The 19,168-nt window shown below is 44.9% G+C and overlaps 1 protein-coding gene across 6 annotated transcripts; it reads left to right on the top strand.

Moving 5' to 3' along the window:
• Nucleotides 1-348: 348 nt before the first annotated feature.
• THAP7 (THAP domain containing 7) lies at nt 349-12,938 on the top strand. 6 transcript variants are annotated; one of them, XM_061587247.1, is made up of 6 exons: nt 418-434; nt 4,467-4,604; nt 5,765-5,844; nt 6,533-6,685; nt 10,068-10,184; nt 10,981-12,938. In XM_061587247.1, the coding sequence occupies exons 2-6, from the start codon at nt 4,521-4,523 to the stop codon at nt 11,534-11,536; spliced, it is 990 nt and encodes a 329-aa protein (XP_061443231.1). In that variant the 5' UTR covers nt 418-434; nt 4,467-4,520; the 3' UTR covers nt 11,537-12,938. The 6 variants fall into 6 exon arrangements, with proteins under 6 accessions (XP_061443233.1, XP_061443231.1, XP_061443229.1 ...); XM_061587245.1 differs by having other exon boundaries at nt 419-434; nt 4,464-4,604; XM_061587243.1 differs by lacking the exon at nt 418-434 and adding an exon at nt 836-962.
• The last annotated feature ends 6,230 nt before the right edge of the window (nt 12,939-19,168 follow it).

Raw genomic sequence — 19,168 nt, 5'->3', positions numbered from 1 at the left:
ATGAGAAGACATGATTCACTAGAAAAGACACTAATACCTGGAAAAACAGAAGGGAGTAGAAAAAGAGGAAGGCCAAACAAGGGATGGATTGATTTCATCAAGGAAGCCACAGACCTGAACTTACAAGATCTGAACAGGGTGGTTCATGACAGATGCTCTTGGAGGTTGCTGATTCATAGCGTTGCCGTAAGTCATGATCGACTTGAAGGCACATAACAACAACAACAATAAAGAAATAACATGCTATAAACAAACAGGCACAGTTCGCCTTCTATGACCTTAAATGGGATTGGCCTTTGACCAGAACGGCGACTGTTGATTGGTTCTTTTCTCTTTGAGAAGCTGAGGAGGGAGGCTGGGTTGTTGCGGGCGAGCCGGAAGCAAGATACCCTGCTACAAAGACTCAGCAGGAGCTCAATGCGCCTTACTCTGAAGTAAGCGTGTCTGTGTGTCTAAAAAGAAAACTCAGAATGGAAAAGAGAACAACTACTAAACAAGGACAGTGAACAAAAAATTAACTTCTTTATCTGCTACAATGTGATGATTAGTGCTCCTTTTTCGTTGTTGTGTGTTGTTGCATACTGTACTGGTATTTGTATGGCAACAAAGAAATGAAATGTGGTTTTTTTCGGGGGGAGGAAGTAAGCGTCTAGGATAAAGGACTTTTTCATAAAAGCCTGATGTCCTGTGTTGCCCCTGATTCTCCACGTGAGCAGAGCCGCGTCGCTTTGCAGCCCTTTCCATCTCTGCAAATGTTACCTTTAGAAAACAAAGCTCTTGCAATTGTGTACCGGAAGCTTGAGCTGCAGGCCAAATTGGCTCGCGAGCGGACATGCCGGAAGTGGAGGGGTCCTCTTCACTTTCCTTCTATCTCTACGTCTCGCGAGAAGAGCTGAGGTTTCCGTTTCCTTTGCCAGCCTCGAAGCCGCGCCGGCGGCGCCCCGAGCAATGGGAGTGGGGAGGTGAGAGCAGAGAAACGAAAGGGAAGAAAACCCCGGGGCCCTCCGCTCCCCAGTCCCCTTCTGTGTGCGCGTCCCCGTTTGGGGGCTCCGCCAGGGTGGTGCCATTTTGCAGGCTTTCCCTAAAGGAAGGGGGGGGGGCTGCTGTAGCCTCGGCCCTGCTTGGTCCCAGTATCCCGCCGCCGTGATGATTCTGGTCCCTGGAATGCCTCTTTGGGGGGGGTGGAATTCTGGTCCCTGGAATGCCTCTTTGGGGGGGGGGTGGCGGCTCACGGCTTCCCCATCAGTTTCGTGTGGCCCTCGGTTATATTGAAATGGAAATGGGCTGCCGACTTATGGCGACCCCATGAGTAGGGCTTTCATGGTAAGCGGCATTCAGAGGGGGTTTACCATTGCCTTCCTCTGAGCCTGAGAGGCAGTAGTATTACTTAAGCCAGAGAGCTGGGAGGTCAGAGTTCAAATTCCAGTTCAGCCAGGAAGCTCACTGGGTGCTAGTCATTGTTTTTCAGCTTAACCTACCTCAGAGGGTTGTTGTGAGGATCATATGGAAGCTCCCATGATCCCTAGCTGTTGGTCATAATGGCTACTAGGGCTGGTGGATGTTGGGAGTCCAACAAACAGCATTTGGAACAGCAGAGAAAATGCCCATCCTTGAAGTAACAGAGCCTTAGTATGGCTAATTGTGGGAAATGGAAATGAACTGCCTTCAAGTCGATTCTGACTTATGGCACTCCTATGAAGAGGGTTTCCATGGTAAGCAGTATTCAGAGGTGGTTTCCCATTGCCGTCCTCTGAGGCTGAGAGGCAGTAGTATTACTTAAGCCAGAGAGCTGGGAGGTCAGAGTTCAAATTCCAGTTCAGCCAGGAAGCTCACTGGGTGCTAGTCATTGTTTTTCAGCTTAACCTACCTCAGAGGGTTGTTGTGAGGATCATATGGAAGCTCCCATGATCCCTAGCTGTTGGTCATAATGGCTACTAGGGCTGGTGGATGTTGGGAGTCCAACAAACAGCGTTTGGAACAGCAGAGAAAATGCCCATCCCTGAAGTAACAGAGCCTTAGTATGGCTAATTGTGGGAAATGGAAATGAACTGCCTTCAAGTCGATTCTGACTTATGGCACTCCTATGAAGAGGGTTTCCATGGTAAGCAGTATTCAGAGGGGGTTTCCCATTGCCGTCCTCTGAGGCTGAGAGGCAGTGACTGGCCCAAGGTCACCCAGTGAGCTTCATTTATTATTTATTATTTATTTATTTATTTTATTACATTTTTAGACCGCCCTATAGCAATAAGCTCCCAGGGCGGTGTACAGCATAATAAAACAGGTTAAAATACAAGTGGATGTAAATACAATACACAATAAAACATAATTAAAAATTTCCAATTTTAAATTCAAATTTTAAAATTTTTAAAATGCCTGGGCGAAGAGGTAGGTCTTTACCTGGCGCCGAAAAGATAACAAAGAAGGCGCCAGGCGTATCTCATCAGGGAGGGCGTTCCATAGTTCGGGGGCCACCACTGAGAAGGCCCTAGCTCTAGTTATCGTTCTCCGTGCCTCCCTATGCGTTGGGACACGGAGAAGGGCCTTCGACGTCGAGCGCAGCGACCGGGTAGGTACATAGCGGGAGAGGCGTTCCGCCAGGTATTGCGGTCCGATGCCGTTAAGGGCTTTATAGGTAAGAACCAACACTTTGAATCTGGCCCGGAAACATATTGGTAGCCAGTGCAGCTGGGCCAGGTCAGGTGTTATATGATCAAATTTTTTTGTCCCAGTAAGAACTCTGGCCGCAGCATTCTGCACCAGCTGAAGTTTCCGAACCGTCTTCAGAGGTAACCCTACGTAGAGTGCATTACAGTAGTCCAATCTAGAGGTTACCAGAGCATGGATAACTGTGGCAAGGTTCTCCTTATCCAGATAGGGTCGTAGTTGGGCTACCAGCCGAAGCTGGTAGAACGCATTCCGTGCCACCGAGGCTACTTGAGCCTCCAGTGAGAGGAGCGGATCTAATAAGACCCCCAAACTACGGACCTGCTCCTTTAGGGGGAGTGTAACCCCATCTAGGGCAGGTCAGACATCAACCATCTGGGCAGAGAGCCCCCCCACCAACAGCATCTCAGTCTTGTCAGGATTGAGTCTCAGTTTATTAGCTCTCATCCAGTCCATTATCGTGGCCAGGCAGTGGTTTAGTACATTAACAGCCTCACCTGAAGAAGATGAAAAGGAGAAGTAGAGCTAAGTCATGGCTATGCGGGGATTCAAACCCTGGTCTCCCAGATCGGAGTCCGACACTAACCACTACGCCACACTGGCTCTCCTTGGTTATATTACCCCCCCCATTATTTCCATTTCCATCCCGGAGTACTTAGCATCCCCACCCATTTTCATGCTCCTCATTTCTGTTGCATGTTGGTTTTTGCTGTTGCTATGTGCCTTCAGCTCGATTACAACTTATGGCCACCCTATGAATCAGTGATCTCCAATAACATCTGTCATGAACCACCCTGTTCAGATCTTGTAAGTTCAGGTCTGTGGCTTCCTTTATTGAATCAATCCATCTCTTGTTTGGCCTTCCTCTTTGTCTACTCCCTTCTGTTTTTCCCAGCATTATTGTCTTTTCTAGTGAATCAGGTCTTCTCATGAAGTGTCCAAAGTAGGATAACCTCCATTTCATCATTTTAGCTTCTAGTGATAGTTCTGGTTGAATTTGTTTGGACACCCAGTTATTTGTCTTTTTCGCAGTCCATGGTATGCGCAAAGCTCTCCTCCAACACCACATTTCAAATGAGTTGATTTTTCTCTGATCCGCTTTTTTCGCTGTAAAAGTGTGTAAATGGGGAAAGCATCGCCCATCTGTTTTGAACTGTCGGTGGGTGGAGTCTAAAAGTGTCAGGCTTGGACCTGAAATGAATTCTGGCTTCAGTTCCCCATTTTTCAGCCGTGAAGCTGATTAGGGTATCCCTGAAGTCGTCATAATCTTACAGCATAGCCTACGTCCCAGGGTTGTTGTGAAGATGAAGGGGGTGGGTGGGGAAAGGGCGCCATGTTCTCTCAAGGGGATGCAAGCCCCCTGAAGGAAGGATGGGATGCAAGTTTAAAAAATAAATAGCCCTCAAGAATAGGAGATCAACAGCTGAGTGAACCCGATGGCTGTAAGAGGTAGAAAGGCTTCTCTCTAGGCCTCTCTGTGTTATTCCCTGTTCTCTTACGGGCAGTCGTTTCTCATTGCTCCCTCATACTGTAAGATACCAATGTACTTGCTTGGTGTCATCTTCTGTTCTTCATGTTCCTGTTTGTATCACTGTCCGGATTCTGGTGCCTCTAGTGCAACGTAAGTAATTCCAGCACCATGCAAATGTGAGCCAGCTTCACTGTGAGGGAAGAAAATTCAGCCTAGCATAATAAAATGAAATGCAGTGCAAAGGAAGAGTACACGCAGACGTGAAGGTAGAGGGTTAGATTTGGATCTCGGAGAACTGATGTTAACTGTTATATTCTCTTTTCACAAGAAGAGCCCTGTTGGATCCATCTGGGCCAGTATTCTGATCTAGCGTTGGGTGAGCTAGATGCTTCTAGGAAACCCCCAAGCAGTGGATGGAAACAACACTTCTGTCATCCCACCCTGCCAGTTGTTTTTGCCTCAGTATCTGGTAATTGGAGGACTTCAATTTATACTTAGATATCATTATTAATAGCATTTGATAAGAGTTGTCCTCCATTAACTGGCCTAATGCTTTTTTTTTAAACTATGTAGCAAAAGTCGATATAATTGCATCTGGGTAGTTAATTCCATACATTTATCTGCTATGTGCAGAAGTGCTTCCCTTTGTTTACCCTCAGCCTACTGCTAAATCAGTTCCATTAGTGACCTTCTATTCTCTTAGTCCCACTTTTTTCACAGCACTCATAATTTTATTTGTTTGCGGTGAATCGCTTTCTCTCTTGGCTTCAGTATGCCAGTCTGGTTTTTGAACATGCTGGTTTTATGTTTTGATTTTTTTTTTCTGACAAGAGCTTCAATAATCTTCTTCCAAGGATGCATATACTACACAGCCCCATGTCAATTCCTGAAAATGGTTGCTCTGGTTTTGGAGTTGCCTCAGTCCTAACTGTACTTTAAAAGTTTCTGAGAGGTTGCTTTACTGTTGTAAATGGCCTTGCTGGTTTTGCTGCTCTACAATGAGAGATGTGAAGGCCCAGAAAATATTAGGAGAGGGATCTTTTCTTTCTCCCCCCCCCTCTCCCCGGACTGTTTCCAAATCCTTGGAAAGTAATTTAAACAGATACTGACAGAGAGTAGGTGTTCACAAAGTATGACAAAGGGGAAAAGCTTGAGTGACTTGACAGTAAGCTTGTGTGTATCCCATGGTAGTATGGAAAACTCATAGAATGTGTTACTGTGCAATGGATTCATCTTCAGAGCCTTAGTTTATCAGATGTCTTGTGGAAATGGACTTTCAGGCTTCTGTGCAATGCTGGTGAAATCTCAAGCCAAAGGGGTGGATGAACAAAATTTCCAGTAGTTATATTATGGAGCTGGACTTCTCTGTCCTCTGTAGCTCCTCTGAGTAAAAATCCACATACTCTGCAAAGCAGATACATTGTGCTGGGTAGAATAATATATATGAATTACAGAATTCAGCTGCTTATAGTGTAGAATTTGTGTTAACTTGGTGCAGAATTTTGGGGCTTTCTTGGCTGAATTACCTGACTTGCCCCTTCCTCTACAAGTAACATTATAATAACTCCTACAGCACGCCCTGAGTCCTCTGGATAGGGTAGGTTATACGTATCCTCTCTTTTCTTATAGATGCCCCGTCACTGTTCTGCCACTGGCTGCTGCACCCGTGACACTCCTGAGACACGCAACCGAGGCATTTCCTTCCATCGGTGAGATATGATGTTAGCCTGTGTCCTCCTAGCCTCCCATTCCAAGTGGTGAACATTTTGGAGGGTTGGCTGGAATTAGTCTGCTGTAGTTGAGGCAGGGATATCACATAAAGGATACTAGTATTTCTTTTTTTTTCTCCCTTGGTACATTTCTGTCTCACCCTTCCTTGAGGAGCTAAGGGCAGTAAATATGGAGTTGCTTGTAGCCATTGATCCAAGATTAGAACTGTGTCACAAGGAAGAGGAAAGGTCAAGAAAAGCCTGTCAGATTCTCACTGTGACTTCTTTATCCAATTGGAGGTCTTTCCTATATTTTCCTGCTATAATTCATGGACATTGCAATGCCTTTTTACTATAGCTTAGAATAGCTTTGGCACAATCCCAAGCTCTAGTTTGCACGCATGTTTTTAAAAATAATAACAATGCCAAAAAAGCTGAAAAAACAAGAAGCAGGAGTCCAAGGGATTAGTTGGACTCAATTTGACACTAGGCTACAATTGCTACTCCATGCAAACAGATTGCTCTTTTGCTGTAGGGTACAGTCAATCCTCATGACCAGGAAGCTCCCAGAGCGATGTTTTCAGACAAATGCCATTGAGCTTGGGGAGAAGGGATCTGTAGTTTTGCTCCATGTAGCTTCTCATCCTTGCCAGACTAACTCTGACTCATCCCCTCTGTGTACTCACAGACTTCCAAAGGACAACCCCCGGCGGGCAATGTGGTTGGAGAACTGTCGGCGGAAAGACATAAGTGGCCAGGGTCTCTGGGACCCTGCCTCCAAGTATGTGTACTTCTGCTCCAAGCACTTTGAGAAGAGTTGCTTTGAACTGGTGGGCACCAGGTAGGTCATTAGAATATGAAAGGGCATGAACCAACCGAGCAGAATTAAAACAGTTGAATGTGGTCACAGTTAGACAGTGAAATGAAATGAATCTTTCTTGCTCAAAGCCATAGGCTACCACAATTCATCACATGTAAAAGGGAAACAAAATACATATTAAAATACAAGTCATATTTCAACAAACACAGTTCAACAGCATACGGTAAAGGGACAACAGCACTAAATTTCAAATAAAATTTCCTCTCCCGAGCGAAAGATACACTGACCCACCCCCTGACTTAGTGGATAAGCATTACAGCCATAATGGCGCCATGGCACAACCCACTCACCCCACAAGGTTTTTTGGGTATCCAGCTCTATCCAGTTTCCCCGCAGCTAGAGCAAATTTTGCCACCTGGGTAGCTACCAATGTATTGTTGCCTGCTAGCAGAATACATATCTGCTCCAGGAAAGATCTATTTGACAAGGAGCGAAGAATGTAGGAAAGAAATTTAAGCCTTGGGGACTTGTATAGGGGGCATCTTAGTAAATAATGTACAATGTCCTCAACTTCACCAGATTCACAGATATAAACTCTTGGATGAGTTGGAATGTTAGAAAATCTCCCATCCAAAAAAGCAGAGGGCATAGTCTGAAGTCGTAAAGCTGTGATTTTCTCAAATGCGCCACTGTCAGAAATGTGAGGTATTGTTCCATGCCAAATGTTGTTTTACATACAATAGGGCCCCGCTTATACGGTGGGTTCCGTTCCGGACCCCCGCCGTAAAGCGGAAAACGCCATAAAGCGGAACCCCATTGACTTTAATGGGCCGCATCGCGCCAAAACGGCGCAAAAGGGGGGAAAACCCTTTAAAATTGAAAATGAAAGGCGCCACATCAGCAGAACACCTTAAAGCGGAACGCCGTAATGCAGGGCCCTACTGTAGTGGGTATCAAATAGAAAATGGCAATGACTGAGATGACACATTTAGCATTGGTTAAGGTGCTGCTTGCAGCCTCCATGTTTTTAAAGGGTACTTGCAGAGTTGGTGAAGAAGGGAGATAAAAATAACTTCAAGATCAGAAAACAAACCAATTCCCGGAGACAAGAAAGGGCCGTTCTGGAGACCCCCTCTCTTTGGTTTATTCAGGGTGCCTGGTTTTATCTCTTTGGTTGGGGAAATGCAATATGAACAAACAATGAAAACGTAGTCCTTGAGAAATCCAATTTGGAAACCATGAGGCTTTTATTTTAGTCAGCAGGCGTACACTCATGTACCATGCTAAAATGTGTCACACTCCCCAAGCAGTCTTAAATAAGTTTGATAAAGTAATGAATGTGTATGCGTGCGAATGTGAGAGAGGCAGAGAGCTCTGTAGAAGGAACTTACGTAGTAGGTATTGGGCAAGACCTCTTCCTTAAGAGTCACTGAGAGAAGATAATATTGGGCAAGATATAGAGCAGCTTTATATCTTTATAGGAGAGTGACCAAGAAGGAGCACTATTTTGTGGAGATCAAACTGGATCAATTCCATTGAGTTTTATGGAGGTAAATCTGAATTTAAGCAGAATGTGTCACAAAGGTTGGTCTGTTTATGATAGACTCTTACATGCATCCACATACAGTGCCTCGCAAAAATAATCAGACTCCTGACCAATGGTCTTATATTACTGAATTACAAATGGTACATTGTAATTTTGTTCCGTGTAATATTTTATTTTGAAACATTGAAACTCAAAATCAATTATTGTAAGGTGACGTTGGTTTTATGTTGGAAAATGTTTGTAAGAAGCATAAAAAACCGAAACGTGTTGCTTGTATAGGTATTCAACCCCCATACGTTAATATTTGCTAAAGCCACCTTTCGCTGCAATAACAGCATTAAGTCTTTTGGGGTAGGTATGTACCAGCTTTGCACACAGTGTCACAGGGATTTTGGCCCATTCTTGGCAGATTTGCTCCATCTTGTTCAGGTTGGTTGGACGTCGCTTGTGGACCACAATTTTCAAAGAGCACCACAGATTCTCAATGGGATTGAGATCAGGACTTTGACTGGGCCACTGCAAGACATTCACGTTCTTATTCTTGAGCCACTCCAATGTTGCGTTGGCCTTGTGCTTGGGGTCATTGTCCTGCTGAAAAGTGAATTTCCTCCCAATCTTCAGTTTTTTAGTGGACTGAAGCAGGTTCTCTTGCAGTGTTTTCCGGTATTTTGCTCCATCCATTCTTCCTTTGATTTTAACAAGATGCCCAGTCCCTGCTGATGAGAAGCATCCCCACAGCATGATGCTGCCACCACCATACTTCACTGGAGGGATGATTTGTCTTGAGGCATGGGCAGTGTTAGGTTTGTGCCACACATACCGCTTTGAGTTTGGGCCAAAAAGCTCTATCTTGGTCTCATCTGACCAGAAAACCTTTTCCCAGATCGCAGCTGAGGCACTCTCATGCTTTCTGGCAAATTCCAGACATTGTTTCAGATGGTACCTTTTGAGTAACGGCTTCTTTCTTGCCACCCTCCCATACAGGCCAGTGTTACGCAGAGCTCTTGATATGGTTGACTGGGGCACCATTACTCCACTCCCAGCCACTGAACTCTGTAGCTCCTTCAAAGTGATTGTTGGCCTCTCTGAGGTTTCTCTCACAAGTCTCCTTGTTCAAGCGCTGAGTTTTGAGGAATGGCCTTTTCTTGACGTGATGTAGCTTCCACTTCCTGATGATTGATCCAGCTGTGCTCACTGGGATATCCAAAGACTTGGATATTATTTTGTGCCTTTTTCCTAATCTGTGCATTTGTATTACATTATCTCTCACTTCTGTAGAATGCTCTTTGGTCTTCATTTTCCTTCACATCCACAGCCTGACATGATCCTTCAACAGTAGGGTTTTTATCCTGACAATGTGACAGCCACTTTAATGGTTCGCGGGTGGAGGCCAATGGTAAGGTAATTGTGTCCTCGATAGGGCAATTTCTTTCATCTGTGTAAACTGGGAGCTTCAACAGCACAGGGGTTGAATACTGCTGCAAGCAACATACTCCAGTTTTTTATGTTTCTTACAAACATTTCCCAACATAAATACAATGTCACCTTACAATAATTGATTTTGACTTTCAGCGTTTCAAAATAAAATATCATACAGAACGAAATTACAATGTACCATTTGTAATTCAGTAATATAAGAGCATAGGTCAGCAGTCTGATTACTTTTGCAAGGCATTGTATGTTGGGGTGGGAAATATTGCTAGCTAACTGAAGGTGCAGATGGCACCTCCCAGAATCACCCAGCTCTCAAAAAGAGCCCTCCTGCTCAGAGATCTATAGTTCAGCTGACATTCTACCAGAGAGGGATGTTTGTCTGAAGCCAGACGTGGCTTATGAGTGTCAATGCATCTTTTGTAGTGGTTACCATCGGCTCAAAGAGGGTGCTGTTCCCACCATATTTGAACTTCACACTAAATTGCGCCAAAAATCAAAGCTAAGCAACTCGAAACTTGCAAAACGTCAGCAGAAGCAAAAGTGAGTACTGTCTTTCTCATCTCTTGCTCTGAAAGGTGCTTCCTCCTTTACTGCACGATCCTATGAATGCTATGTTTAGTGGGGTTTGCTTCTAGGTAAGTATGTACAGAATTGCTGGCTTATTGCAAGGATGTGGAACCTGTGGCCCTCCAGGTGAAGTTAGACTACAGTTCCCATCTTTCCCTGGCTGGGGCTGCTGGAGTCCAACAACTTCTGGGGGTGGGGTGCAGGCTCCTCACCCTGGCAATTGGCTCTATGCGTCAGTAGGCTTTGAATAGAGGGATATTTGTGGCAGCATTACAGCAGCCTTCCTGGTGTTTTGGATTCCCACTGGCACCAGTCAGCAGGGCAAATGATCAGGGATGATGGGAATTGTAGTCCAAAGTGTATGGAATGCACCAGGTTGGGGAAGGCTGTGTTATGGAACAGACTTGTAGAGCATGAGATTAACGTCATTGAGCTAGCAGGGAGAGGGAGAGATGGGTAGCAGGCTAGGTATAGCATAACGTGGGAAACACTGATACTCGATTGCAGTGTACAGTCTAAACTGAAATTGGTTGTCCCCAACCCTGTTTGGTCTGTGTAAAATGTGTGATATTACAGTATATCTTCATCCCATGTTTTCTCTTGTTTGATTGGCACTCGGTACTGCTCATGCTGGCGTGTCTGGAGCAAGGACATCCCCTGTTTTGTTCTCTTCTGCTTGCCCCCACTTGCTGCTGCTCAGGCAGGAAGCATGTGGCAGATCTTCCCTGCTTCCTTCCCGTCTGACCCTGGTTCTGTTCCTTTACTACAGCTGTGGCCCTTGCCCAGAGGAGGAGTCGAGTCCATTGTGCATGGACATCTCATGCTTCCCTGCTCAAGAGCTGCCAAGCCCTGGGGCTGCTCCCACCAGCGGTGAACCCCGAAGCCAGCCCAACCTTCCTGGGCCAGAGTCAGAGAGCCTGGCCACCCTGTCAGACATTCCCCTGGAACAGTCCCCAGCTGCGACAGGCCAGGAAGAAGAGTCTCCTTCTCCAGCCCTCCCAGAGCCGGTGGGGGATCCATCCCATCCCGTTTCCCTTTCCCTCTACATGCTGCGCCTCCCTCCCCCAGCTGGGGCTTACATCCAGAACGAGCACAGCTACCAGGTGGGCAGTGCCTTGCTGTGGAAACGGCGAGCGGAGGCGGCGCTCGATGCTTTGGGGAAGGCGCAGCGGCAGCTGCAGGCCTGCCGGCGCCGGGAGCAACGACTCCGCCTGCGTATCTGCGAGCTACAGCGCGAGCGACGGCCACACGGTGCTGACACACATCGACGGCTGAAGGACCACCTGCAGGTCTTTGAATTGCAGCTTCTCAATGACCTTGAATAACTTGGGGGTGGGCCAAACCCAAACTTTCCCAGTTTGGTGCACTCTTGGCTTTGGGCTCTCTGGTATTTCCCATGGCTAAGCTGTGTGTCCGAGCTTGGGGCCCTGTGAACTAGCTGGCCACTTCACTTGCCTCCGTCACCGTTCACATTTACTCTGTATCTGTAAATAAACACTGTTTTGTATGATGGATGCTGCCAGGATATCTGAAAGACATGTGTTTGCTTTTGGAGTCACTATAGAGATTCACTATAGCTGTTAACTTATAGCCCTCAGCGAGGTGTTGCATGAAAGGTAAGAATCCTACAATTTCTAGCAAGTGGCTACTCAGCCGCGCTCATGCGGGGCTTGAATTAGTTGCTGTATGAGATAAGAACCAGCTTGTTTTGTGTTGAATTCTAGAGCTACAAGGATCTTAAGATCCTGTAGACCAGCCTGCTGCCCCGAAAGAGCGTCCTCACCCCACTGACGCTTATCCATAATGCTAACTACTTCAGCTGATTTAACCTGCATCACAGAGATGGAGTGTGTGAGCAGGAGAAAAGTAAACTCCCTGTGCTAGAGGTGATGGTATCGTTTGAGGAATAGTTTAGTAAAACCACTCGGCAAGTAAGCCAAGTCGCAAGCTTAAATGGAATCTGCATGCTAGGCTTGATATCAAGCAAAACTTATCCACTTACCAACTGAGTTAGAGCTAGTCTATAAAAGAAGAGAGACACCAGGAACAAGCAGAGGAAGCTGTTTAGTGCACAAAAAGAGTACAATCATCTGTGCTCTTCAAATACCCCTTTGTGAAATTTTATTCCAAATGCGGGAGGCCTTGGATGAATATGGGTTATTATTATTGATCATTGAAAGTTGCTCTGGGAGCCTTTTTCAGCTTGGAGACTGGAGTAAAAATAGTTTAAATATGCACATTATCATGTGTCATGAAGAAGACAAGGATCTCTTGCTGAATTGGGGCAACTGCTTTCAGTTTGAAACAAAGTGATTTCTATAACTTGCAGCAGTTGCAGGATATTCCCTTCATATTGGCACCATTCAAGGACTTACTGCCTCAACAGAGTCCTCAACATTCCTAACTGGGCTGGGGGGTGGGGATGACTATGGTATGTGACTCCTTAAAAATATTCCTGGCCTCTTCCCTGAATGTTAAGCTTTTTTTTAAAGTCTCTAGCCCTTTTTACTGGGGAGATGTAAGAAAAAACATGCAGGCAGATTTTTGCTCCCTAAAAAATAAATTTGTTCTTGCCTTCTAATGGTCTGTTATGGCTAATGAATGCAAAGGCACTGAGATAACTGACAAGTACTAAACCCTTACTTTGAAATTTTGTACATTTTAATTTTATTCGTATTTAACACAATGAAACAAAATAAATTTATTAGGCTGCTGCTGTTTTCTGGCTGTCCTGCAACAAACCTTCATTGAAGGTCCTGGGCTACGTTCAGGCTTGATTCTGACTTTGCATAGAAAACTCAGGGAAATCATAGTGGGAGGGAGTTAAGTGGTTCTGTGGAGGAGGCCTTCTCTAAGAGTCCCCCAAATCCTCTAGCTGGGTTTATCTTTTAAACCAGGGATGGGAGACCTGTGGTCAGCTCTAGTCAACATGGTCAATGGTCGGGGTGCCATCAGTTCTCTGGAAAACCCTGCCACACACCTGAAGCCCCATCTATTGAAGCAGACACTCCCTGGCTCCTAAGATTAATCACACTGATGTTTTATTATTTATTGCTATTTAACAATGTTTTATTGACGGATTTTCTGTTTTAACTGACATATTTCTTTGTATAATGTAGTATGTATATTCTTTTTTTATGACATTATGGTACTTTATGTAAACCACTTAGGGATTTTGCATATTAAGAGGTATATAAATGCTATTAATGATGATGGTGGTAGTCAAACACGTTCCCCAGTCCTGCTTTCAACACCACCACTACAAAGCTGTTATAAGTCCTAATTCTATAGGAAATCTCAAGATACCATTCTAAACAGTTAAGGGATAAAATGGGAGTGAGAAATATATAGGAATCCTTCCTTTTCTATATTTAGCAATGCTACACACCTTGAAAAGTGAGCACTTTGAACTGTGTCTAAATGCCATCAAGGGAGAATGACTCAAGTGAATCTGCTCCACACTCCTTTGAACTTTAGGACTGAGAGGTAGGGCCAAAAGGCAGTCTGACTTAATCCCCATAGGCTGGTTTTGTGATGTCATCCATCTATTGTGACCTCACGAGCACAGGGTATGGCTGTGGTTACCTAGGAAATATTTTCCCCACTTTGCTTACAAGTGCTTAAAAGACTTCATCCCTTTACTCCCTGGCTCTACAGTGCTTTGGGATACCTACAAAGCTATTATGGGCTCCTACTGGGAGGAAGGGCAGGATATAAATCTAATAATATTTTAGAAAATCAACGTGCTGTGCCATCATCCTATAACTGAAGAACTTGTCTACAGCAGAAAGCATAGTAGACTTAAGGGCAAAGCTATATATGACAATGTATCGCTTTGAAGGTTTGTGAGTCGTCGTCGTCCCCCCCCCCATTTTAAATAGCTGCTGGGTGTTCCATTTGAGACTGTGGTGCACTGGAAAGGAGTTTAATTCTTCTCCCCCCTAAAAAAGCCCACCTGAACATCCCCCTCCCATCCTCAAAAGCTGCATTTTTAAATTATTGTGATTATTATATTTATTGCCTGCCCTTCACCAGTAGGTCCTAGGGCAGGTTACAAATATTTATTACAGTTTCCCTCCCTTGTCAAACAAGGGAGTAGTTGTTGGGACTGTGGTATGGGAGGAAAAGGTTTACTCCCCCCCCCCCCCGGTACTGCTGTACTGATCGTGAGCAGGTGGCCTAGCAGCTGCTATTCAAAGTTGCAGGGACCAGAATATAAATGCACCTTCCAGCATTCTATGTAGTTTGACCCTCAGAGTTATGTGGGGCAGCCTTTTGCAACCATTGGGTTCCCATATATTCCACTACAATCCCCATAATTCCTGACCATTAGCTGAAGAGCTTTGCAGTCCAACATCATCTGGGGACCGAAAGGCTGATGTAGGACTGGGCCAGGCCATTTTGCTCTATGGGTGTATTATGTAACCTGAGCAGTGTTTTCATGATCCCTTGCAATACTGAAGATTAGAAGATTTGGGGCTACATTTCTAGGAACATGCGTGACCGCATATTGCACCCAAATCTCTGCAAAATTACAAGGGATGCTGTGGTGTATATCTTGGATTGCACAGTGGTTGGTGTCCCCCCAAAAACATTTTATCACTGCTGGTGCTGTTAGGCCAGCCTTGGGGGTATCATCCTGTGAACACATGTCTATATTTAGCAATCTTTTGTCTTTGACAGAGTCTTTTAATCTTACCGGTTCTGAACTCCAGGCTGCAAGCATGCATGCTGCATTTCAGAGCAAATCTCCTTTGGGAAACAAGGGCTGGGCTTATGGAAGCCGGAATGGAATACAGGGTTGCCAATTTTTTTTCTAGCAGGGTTTTTGTGCCTTTACGAGTGTCCTGACATTTATTTATTTATTTAAATTTATTTGTCACTTTTCTTCATAAAAATGAACCGAAAGTGACATAAAGTGAAAAGATTAAAACCAATATAAAACTAACACAAAAAGTTCTTTAAAAACCACAGTACATGGATAAGATGGTGGAACAACCTAAAGAGGCTGCAATATCAAAACTCCAAAAAATGTAAGAGCTGAATGCCTGGAAGAGGAATGTTTTTCTGCTTGGTGCCTAAAGAGAGAGGTGATGGCGCCAGGCGTGCCTCTCTGGGGAGAGCATTCGATAAGTGGGGCCTGCCACTGAGAAGGTCCATTCTTGTGTCGCTGTCCTCTGCACCTCCTGGCCTCGGATGCTGAACGCAGGGTCTGGGTTCATATGGGAAAAGGTGGACTGCAGAGGGCTTAAAGCCACTTGGAGGCTGTATCCCCTGCCTCCCAGGAGGAATATAACAGCAAGGGGAAGACCGGTGTGGCCCCAGCTATCTGCAGGGAGCTTGTTTCTCCTTCCCTGCCAGAAGGAACTGTCTATTCCAGCTTCTACCTGAAGGGCCTTTCAGAGCATCTAAAGCAGGTGGGGAATGTTTGGCCCTCCAGATTTTTCTGGACTACAACTCCCATTATCCCTGCCCATTGGCCATGCTTTCTGGGGCTGATGGGAGTTACAGTTCATCAACATCTGGAGAGCCAAAGGTTCCCGATAATTTATCTAAGGCTACTGGATTGTGTTCAAGTGGCTGTTACGTATACAACTGCCCTAAGTCACTTTGAGGATTATTTGGAAGTCAGGGCACACGTCTTCAAAACAAATGCATCTTTAAAAATAATTGGAAATGTGTCATCATCTCCTTTTTTGCAGCTCTGGCAGCTGTTAAGAGCATAGGAATCCTGCCAAGTGATCCTAATGGTGGCGGGGGGGGATGGAATGACAAAATGCCAACACGTTGAAAAAGTAAAAATGTAAATGTACTGCCTTCAAGTCGATTCCGACTTATGGCGACCCTATGAATAGGGTTTTCATGAGGCTGAGAGGTAGTGACTGGCCCAAGGTCACCCAGTGAGTTTCATGGCTGTGTGGGGATTCAAACCCTGGTCTCCCAGGTCATAGTCCAACACCTTAACCACTACACCAAGTTCACAATGAAAAAGAATGGGACCACCAGAGGGAAGCCTAGGACAGGAAAGGGGAGCCTGTAATTGGAGTGATGGAAATACAGTTTCTTTAATAAGGAGAACCAGTTCTCTTGAACAAGTAAGTAAGAGCGCCCCTGATGGATCAGGCCAAAGACCCATCTGTCTAATCCAGCATCCTGTCCTCACAGTAGTCAACCAGATGCCTATGGGAAGCCCACAAGCAGGACTTGAGTGTGACAGCGATGTCCCCACTTCAGAGACATACTACCTGTGACAGTGGAGGTAGAACAGCCATCATGGCTAGGTACCACTCGCTGGATCGTCGCCTTGTAGTGGTGAGTGGGCTTGCCTGTTCCAATGAACCCTGTGAGCGATGCCGTCGGGAGTCATGTACTCCCAGCAGGGTCACCCATGGTGGTAAGGTCAAGGGAGAGGAATCAGACAAAGAATGATCCAAGAATGCCCTCAACGGCAGAACAGGCGGAGGATAACAATGTGTATGTTACAACAGCTGTGAAGGCAGATGAAGGCTGCAGCAGATAAAGGTCTTCCAATTGTCATGGTACCCATGCCATTGGATCAAAGCCTTTTTCTGTCAAGATTGTGCATTGTTGTGCGCCGATCTCCCCACATAAAACAATTTCAAGCACAGGCATCTTCCAAAACAAAACATTTTGGAAGACAATCTTACTTGGTCATGAGTGATCGCCAGTGGATGAATGACCAACTGATGGCCTTATCCTCCAAGTCCCAAATTACTGAGGACTTATCAGAAGGTCCATTCTCCACAACATAGGAAATGGACCTTTAGTGTGGCGGCACCTACCCTGTTGGGCAGAAAAATGGCAAATGCAATTCAATATAAACAAGTGTAAAATTATGCATATTGGAGCAAAAAATCTTAATTTCACATATACGCTCATGGGGTCTGAACTGGCGGTGACCGACCAGGAGAGAGACCTCGGGGTTGTAGTGGACAGCACGATGAAAATGTCGACCCAGTGTGCGGCAGCTGTGAAAAAGGCAAATTCCATGCTAGCGATAATTAGGAAAGGTATTGAAAATAAAACAGCCGATATCATAATGCCGTTGTATAAATCTATGGTGCGGCCGCATTTGGAATACTGTGTACAGTTCTGGTCGCCTCATCTCAAAAAGGATATTATAGAGTTGGAAAAGGTTCAGAAGAGGGCAACCAGAATGATCAAGGGGATGGAGCGACTCCATTACGAGGAAAGGTTGCAGCATTTGGGGCTTTTTAGTTTAGAGAAAAGGCGGGTCAGAGGAGACATGATAGAAGTGTATAAAATTATGCATGGCATTGAGAAAGTGGATAGAGAAAAGTTCTTCTCCCTCTCTCATAATACTAGAACTCGTGGACATTCAAAGAAGCCGAATGTTGGAAGATTCAGGACAGACAAAAGGAAGTACTTCTTTACTCAGCGCATAGTTAAACTATGGAATTTGCTCCCACAAGATGCAGTAATGGCCACCAGCTTGGATGGCTTTAAAAGAAGATTAGACAAATTCATGGAGGACAGGGCTATCAATGGCTACTAGCCATGATGGCTGTGCTCTGCCACCCTAGTCAGAGGCAGCATGCTTCTGAAAACCAGTTGCCGGAAGCCTCAGGAGGGGAGAGTGTTCTTGCACTCGGGTCCTGCTTGCGGGCTTCCCCCAGGCACCTGGTTGGCCACTGTGAGAACAGGATGCTGGACTAGATGGGCCACTGGCCTGATCCAGCAGGCTCTTCTTATGTTCTTATGTTCTTATGTTCTTATGTTCTGTGGAATTCCCTTCCCTTAAATATTAGACAGGCGCCATCTCTGTTATCTTTTTGGCACCTACTGAAGACCTTCCTCTTTCAACAAGCCTTTTAAGCAGAGACCTTATCCCAGTCTGCCTCTGTGTTGGAATTGCTTTTTAATGTTTTTAACCCTTTTTTGTTTTTTAAACTATGTTTTTTAACCTTTTTTTAAAAAACGTCTTCAAAGCTTTAAAAAAATGTTTTAAAAGTTGTTTTGTTTTAATGTATTTCAAAGTCTGTTTTTATGATGTTTTAAAGTGTTTTTAGTGCTTTTGTTTGCCGCCCTGGGCTCTTATTGAGACAAAGGGTGGGATATATCATAAATAAATGTTGTTATGTGCCTTCAAGTCGATTACGACTTATGGTGACCCTATGAAACAGCGACCTCCAACAGCATCTGTTATAAACCGCCCTGTTCAGATCTTGTAAGTTCAGATCTGTGGCTTCCTTTATGGAATCAATCCATTTCTTGTTTGGCCTTCCTCTTTTTCTACTCCTTCTGTTTTCCCCAGCATTATTGTCTTTTCTAATGAATCAGGTCTTCTCATGATGTGTCCAAAGTATGATAACCTCAGTTTCATCATTTTAGCTTCTAGTGATAGTTCTGGTTTAATTTGTTCTAACACCCAATTATTTGTCTTTTTTGCAGTCCATGGTATGCGCAAAGCTCTCCTCCAACACCACATTTCAAATGAGTTGATTTTTCTTTTATCTGCTTTTTTCACTGTCCAACTTCCACATCCATACATAGAGATCGGAAATACCATGGTCTGAATGATCCTGACTTTAGTGTTCCATTTTGTTTTTGTTATGTGCCTTCAAGTCGATATGAATCAGCAACCTCCAACAGCATCTGTCATGAACCACCCTGTTCAGATCTTGCAAGTTCAGCTCTGTGGCTTCCTTTATGGAATAAATCCGTCTCTTGTTTGGCCTTCCTCTTTTTCCACTCCCTTCTGTTTTTCCCAGCATTATTATCTTTTCTAATGAATCATGCCTCCTCATTCTGTGTCCAAAGTATGATAACCTCAGTTTCATCATTTTAGCTTCTGGTGACAGTTCTGGTTTAATTTGTTCTACTGTAATTAGAATTTGTTCCAATAAATAGAGTGTGGTGGACCGGTAGGCCGTAAACAGGGGTGGGTTCTCGCATTCAGGCGACTACCGCGGACA

Source organism: Rhineura floridana, chromosome 10, assembly GCF_030035675.1.
Source record: "Rhineura floridana isolate rRhiFlo1 chromosome 10, rRhiFlo1.hap2, whole genome shotgun sequence".
Lineage (NCBI taxonomy): Eukaryota > Metazoa > Chordata > Lepidosauria > Squamata > Rhineuridae > Rhineura > Rhineura floridana.
Note: the sequence above shows the minus strand (reverse complement) of the source record. Positions and strands in the feature narration are given on the sequence as shown.

Coding starts and splice junctions, on each gene's coding strand:
- THAP7 (XM_061587247.1), top strand. CDS start 4,521: ATGCTTCTAGGAAACCCCCAAGCAGTGGATGGAAACAACACTTCTGTC. Junction 4,605..5,764: donor TGTTTTTGCCTCAGTATCTG/GTAATTGGAGGA, acceptor CTTTTCTTATAG/ATGCCCCGTCACTGTTCTGC. Junction 10,185..10,980: donor AAACGTCAGCAGAAGCAAAA/GTGAGTACTGTC, acceptor CCTTTACTACAG/CTGTGGCCCTTGCCCAGAGG.